Raw genomic sequence first — 3,248 nt, forward strand, 5'->3', positions numbered from 1 at the left:
CGATGCCTTAACAGGAAAATAAAATTTTTCTCATCTCCAAATCTGCTCCTCTGCTAGGCGATGCCTTAGTAGGAAAATAAAGATTCTCTACCCTCACCCCCTAAATCCTCTGCTAGGAGACACCTTAGCAGGAAAATACAGATTCTCCACCCTCACCCTCTAACTTCTCTGCTAGGCGATGCCTTAACAGGAAAATAAAAATTTTCTTATCTCCAACGCTGCTCCTCTGCTAGGTGATGCCTTAGCAGGAAAAAATAAAATTTCTCCCCGCCCCTCTACTCCTCTACTAGGCGATGCCTTAGTAGGAAAATAAAATTTCTCCCCGCCCCAACTCTGCTGCTCTACTAGGCCATGCCTTAGTAGGAAAAAAATAAAATTTCTCCCTGCCTCAACTCTGCTCCTCTACTAGGCACAGCCTAAGTAGGAAAAAATAAAATTTCTCCGCGTCCCAACTCTGCTCCTCTACTAGGCGATGCTTTATTGGGAAATAATAAAATTTCTCCCCACCTCAACTCTGCTCCTCTACTAGGCGATGCCTTAGTAGGAAAATAAATTTTTTTTCTCTCCCTCCAATACAACAACATTCATGAATTAAAAAGAAGAACCTGATTTTATTGAATTCCAACTGATTACATGAGAAAATGTAAAGATTAAATACATCAACGGTAAAATCCAGAATGATATTCCCTAAGGTGGTAAACATTCCAGGGACTCCTTAAAGCCTTGCTTTGAGTATTCTTCAAGTAATAAGCTCCAGAATTAAATTTCTCAATCACTCTGAAAAGATCATTCCACTCTGGGTCCATCTTTCCCCTCTGCTCTTCTTGTACCTAGGACCGAGCCACACATTTCCTACTTTCCTAATCATGTTAACCTCCAAATGCGCTCTCATCCCCTCTTCTTTCACTATCCCCTCATAACACCGACGCGCAACCCTCTGATCCCCGCATAAAACTCCAACCTCCTTCCTTACAAGAAACTTCAACTTCTGATGATACGTGGACGCTACAGCTCTGAAATCTTTTAGGGCTGGTCGCCACAGAATTCCATTGTAAGCGGATGGGGTGTCCACCATAGTAAATGTTGTCATTTTTGTTACCCGCCGAGGCTCATGTCTCAAAGATAGAGGAAGGACAATATGACCGATCGGTGGGATGGCATGTCCTGCAAATCCATATAGAGGAGTAGAGATTGGATCGAACTCAAATCCCTCCACCTTCATCTTATCCAAAGTGCTCTTGAACAAGATATTAACAGAGCTTCCATTATCAATAAATATTCGTGCCACATCGTAATTGGCAACGGTGGCCGTTACCACCAAGGCATCGTTATGAGGAGCCACAATGCCTCGGAGGTCATCCGGTCCAAAACTGATGACAGGATCCTGGGGTAGGTCCGCACCCCTAGATATTTCAAAATTCTCCAACCTCCTCCCATGCGCCTTTCACGCTTGCCTGGAATCTCCATCAGTAGCACCCCCCGAGATCATATGAATCATTCCTCTCGTAGGGTGGTTATCCTCATTCATTCCCCTCCTCTGTTCCGCGTGCTCCCGAGGGACATCCTGACCTCGACCTTCTCTCATCGGCTCCTCGATCCTCTGATGTATCCAGGGAGGGCCTCGACCCCGCCTAGAAGATGGGCGAGATCTCAGTTCACTCCCGGACGAGGATCCTTCTTGTCTACCCCGCGGTGGAGGTCGAGCACTGCTCTCAACCCTCTGCGACTTCTCCCCCCGCTCCCCTGACTCCTTCACCTCCATCACCTTATCCCGACTCCTATTCAAAGGAACATGTGAAGAGAATTGTCCTCTACTTCTGGTTATGTCTTCCTCCCTCTCACCTGCACCTCTCTTCTTACTTCCTCTCTCGGATCCCTCCCCCCTACTCCCTCCGGGTCGGTTTTCCATCCTTCTGTACCGTTGGGCATCTTCCAAGTTTACATATTTTTCCGCCCGAGACAACAGATCATCATAACTCGATGGAGGTTTCTTCACTAATGATTTAAAGAACTCTCCTCCTCTAAGTCCCTGGGTAAAGGCACTTATCATGATGTCAGGAGTAGCCGCCGGTATCTCCAGCGCTGCGTTGTTGAAACGCTGGACAAATTATCTCAAAGTTTCAGCCTCTTGTTGTTTCATCCCAAACATGCTCAAATAATTCTTCTGGTGCCTCTTGCTGCTGGCAAATCTGTGCAAGAAAGCTGTAGCAAAATCCTCAAAATACTGTATGGAGTTGGGTTGCAGGGTATTAAACCATTGCTGGGCTGACCTCACCAACGTGCCCAAAAACACCCTACACCTGACTCCATCTGAATATTGATGCAACAAAGCCGCATTCTCAAATCTCCACAAGTGTTCTTCGGGGTCAGTATGTCCATCGTACTCTCCCACATTCGACTATCGAAAATTTGGAGGAAGCCTTTCTCCTAAAATGGCTAGTGAAAAAGGACTTACTCTCTTGGGTGCCGGCGCTCTGTTTCCCAACTGCTGCCTCAACATCCGTATTTCCTTCCACATCTCTCCTATCTCATTAATCTCGGCACTTTGGTGGGGCTGTGTCTCTTCAAATCTGCTCTGGTGGCCCTCAGAATCTTCCTCTCGCTCATGGCGAGTGGCCTGCTCTTCAGCAAAAATAGACTCTCGGTTCTTTTTCATGGCCTCATCCACAGTTCAGGTGATAAATTGGCCCAGCTGTTCCAGGGTCAAGTTCCCCACATTCTCATTAGGACGGGTTTGATCGACCCTCGTCTCGTGAATGGGCTGCTCGGTTCTCGTCTCTTGACGAGGTTGTTCCTGTCTCCTCTCATGATGCGGTTGTTCCTGTATTGTCTCAGCATGAGATGGTTCGGGTCCCCTCCGAGGACGAGATGATGCTGAGGTAGCTCTTCCATTCCCTCTCTTCCCTACCATATCTACGTCTCAACTCAAACTTCCCACAGACGACGCCAAGTGATACTCACGGGAAATTTAGGGTTCGATTCCAGCAAGTGTCACTAGTCCATACGCAGGTTCTGAATTTACCATGAGCCTGAAATCACAAATAAGATCGTTAGGAAGGGGCCAGGAGGGTGTCCTGGCGTAGCCCCTCCGACGCTCAAGTCAGAGACTGCAGATATATGGGGGGAGCAGCTAAGGGTGCTGCTGAAAATAATATATTGAATCCCTGAACTGAACACTCAAACCTGGTATTTATAGGAGAATACTTGGTCCCTTGATGTGCTTGTTTTTCATTTGGGCTTGGGATGGG

The 3,248-nt window shown here is 47.1% G+C and overlaps 1 protein-coding gene across 1 annotated transcript; it reads right to left on the minus strand.

Moving 5' to 3' along the window:
* Positions 1-772: 772 nt before the first annotated feature.
* Positions 773-2,656, minus strand: LOC140824117 (uncharacterized). The gene is made up of 3 exons (XM_073185717.1): positions 2,456-2,656; positions 1,455-2,098; positions 773-1,370 (listed from the first exon to the last, which is right to left on the minus strand). The coding sequence occupies exons 1-3, from the start codon at positions 2,654-2,656 to the stop codon at positions 773-775; spliced, it is 1,443 nt and encodes a 480-aa protein (XP_073041818.1).
* Positions 2,657-3,248: the final 592 nt, after the last annotated feature.

Source organism: Primulina eburnea, chromosome 2 (genome assembly GCF_022965805.1).
Source record: "Primulina eburnea isolate SZY01 chromosome 2, ASM2296580v1, whole genome shotgun sequence".
In the NCBI taxonomy this organism is placed as follows: domain Eukaryota; kingdom Viridiplantae; phylum Streptophyta; class Magnoliopsida; order Lamiales; family Gesneriaceae; genus Primulina; species Primulina eburnea.

Bases quoted from the DNA above. Each gene is read 5' to 3' on its own strand.
- LOC140824117 (XM_073185717.1), bottom strand. From the start codon at position 2,656: ATGAAAAAGAACCGAGAGTCTATTTTTGCTGAAGAGCAGGCCACTCGC. The intron at 2,099-2,455 runs GTAAGTCCTTTT...TAATTTGTCCAG, and splicing joins GAGCGCCGGCACCCAAGAGA to CGTTTCAACAACGCAGCGCT. The intron at 1,371-1,454 runs GCAAGCGTGAAA...TCCTGTCATCAG, and splicing joins GCTACTGATGGAGATTCCAG to TTTTGGACCGGATGACCTCC.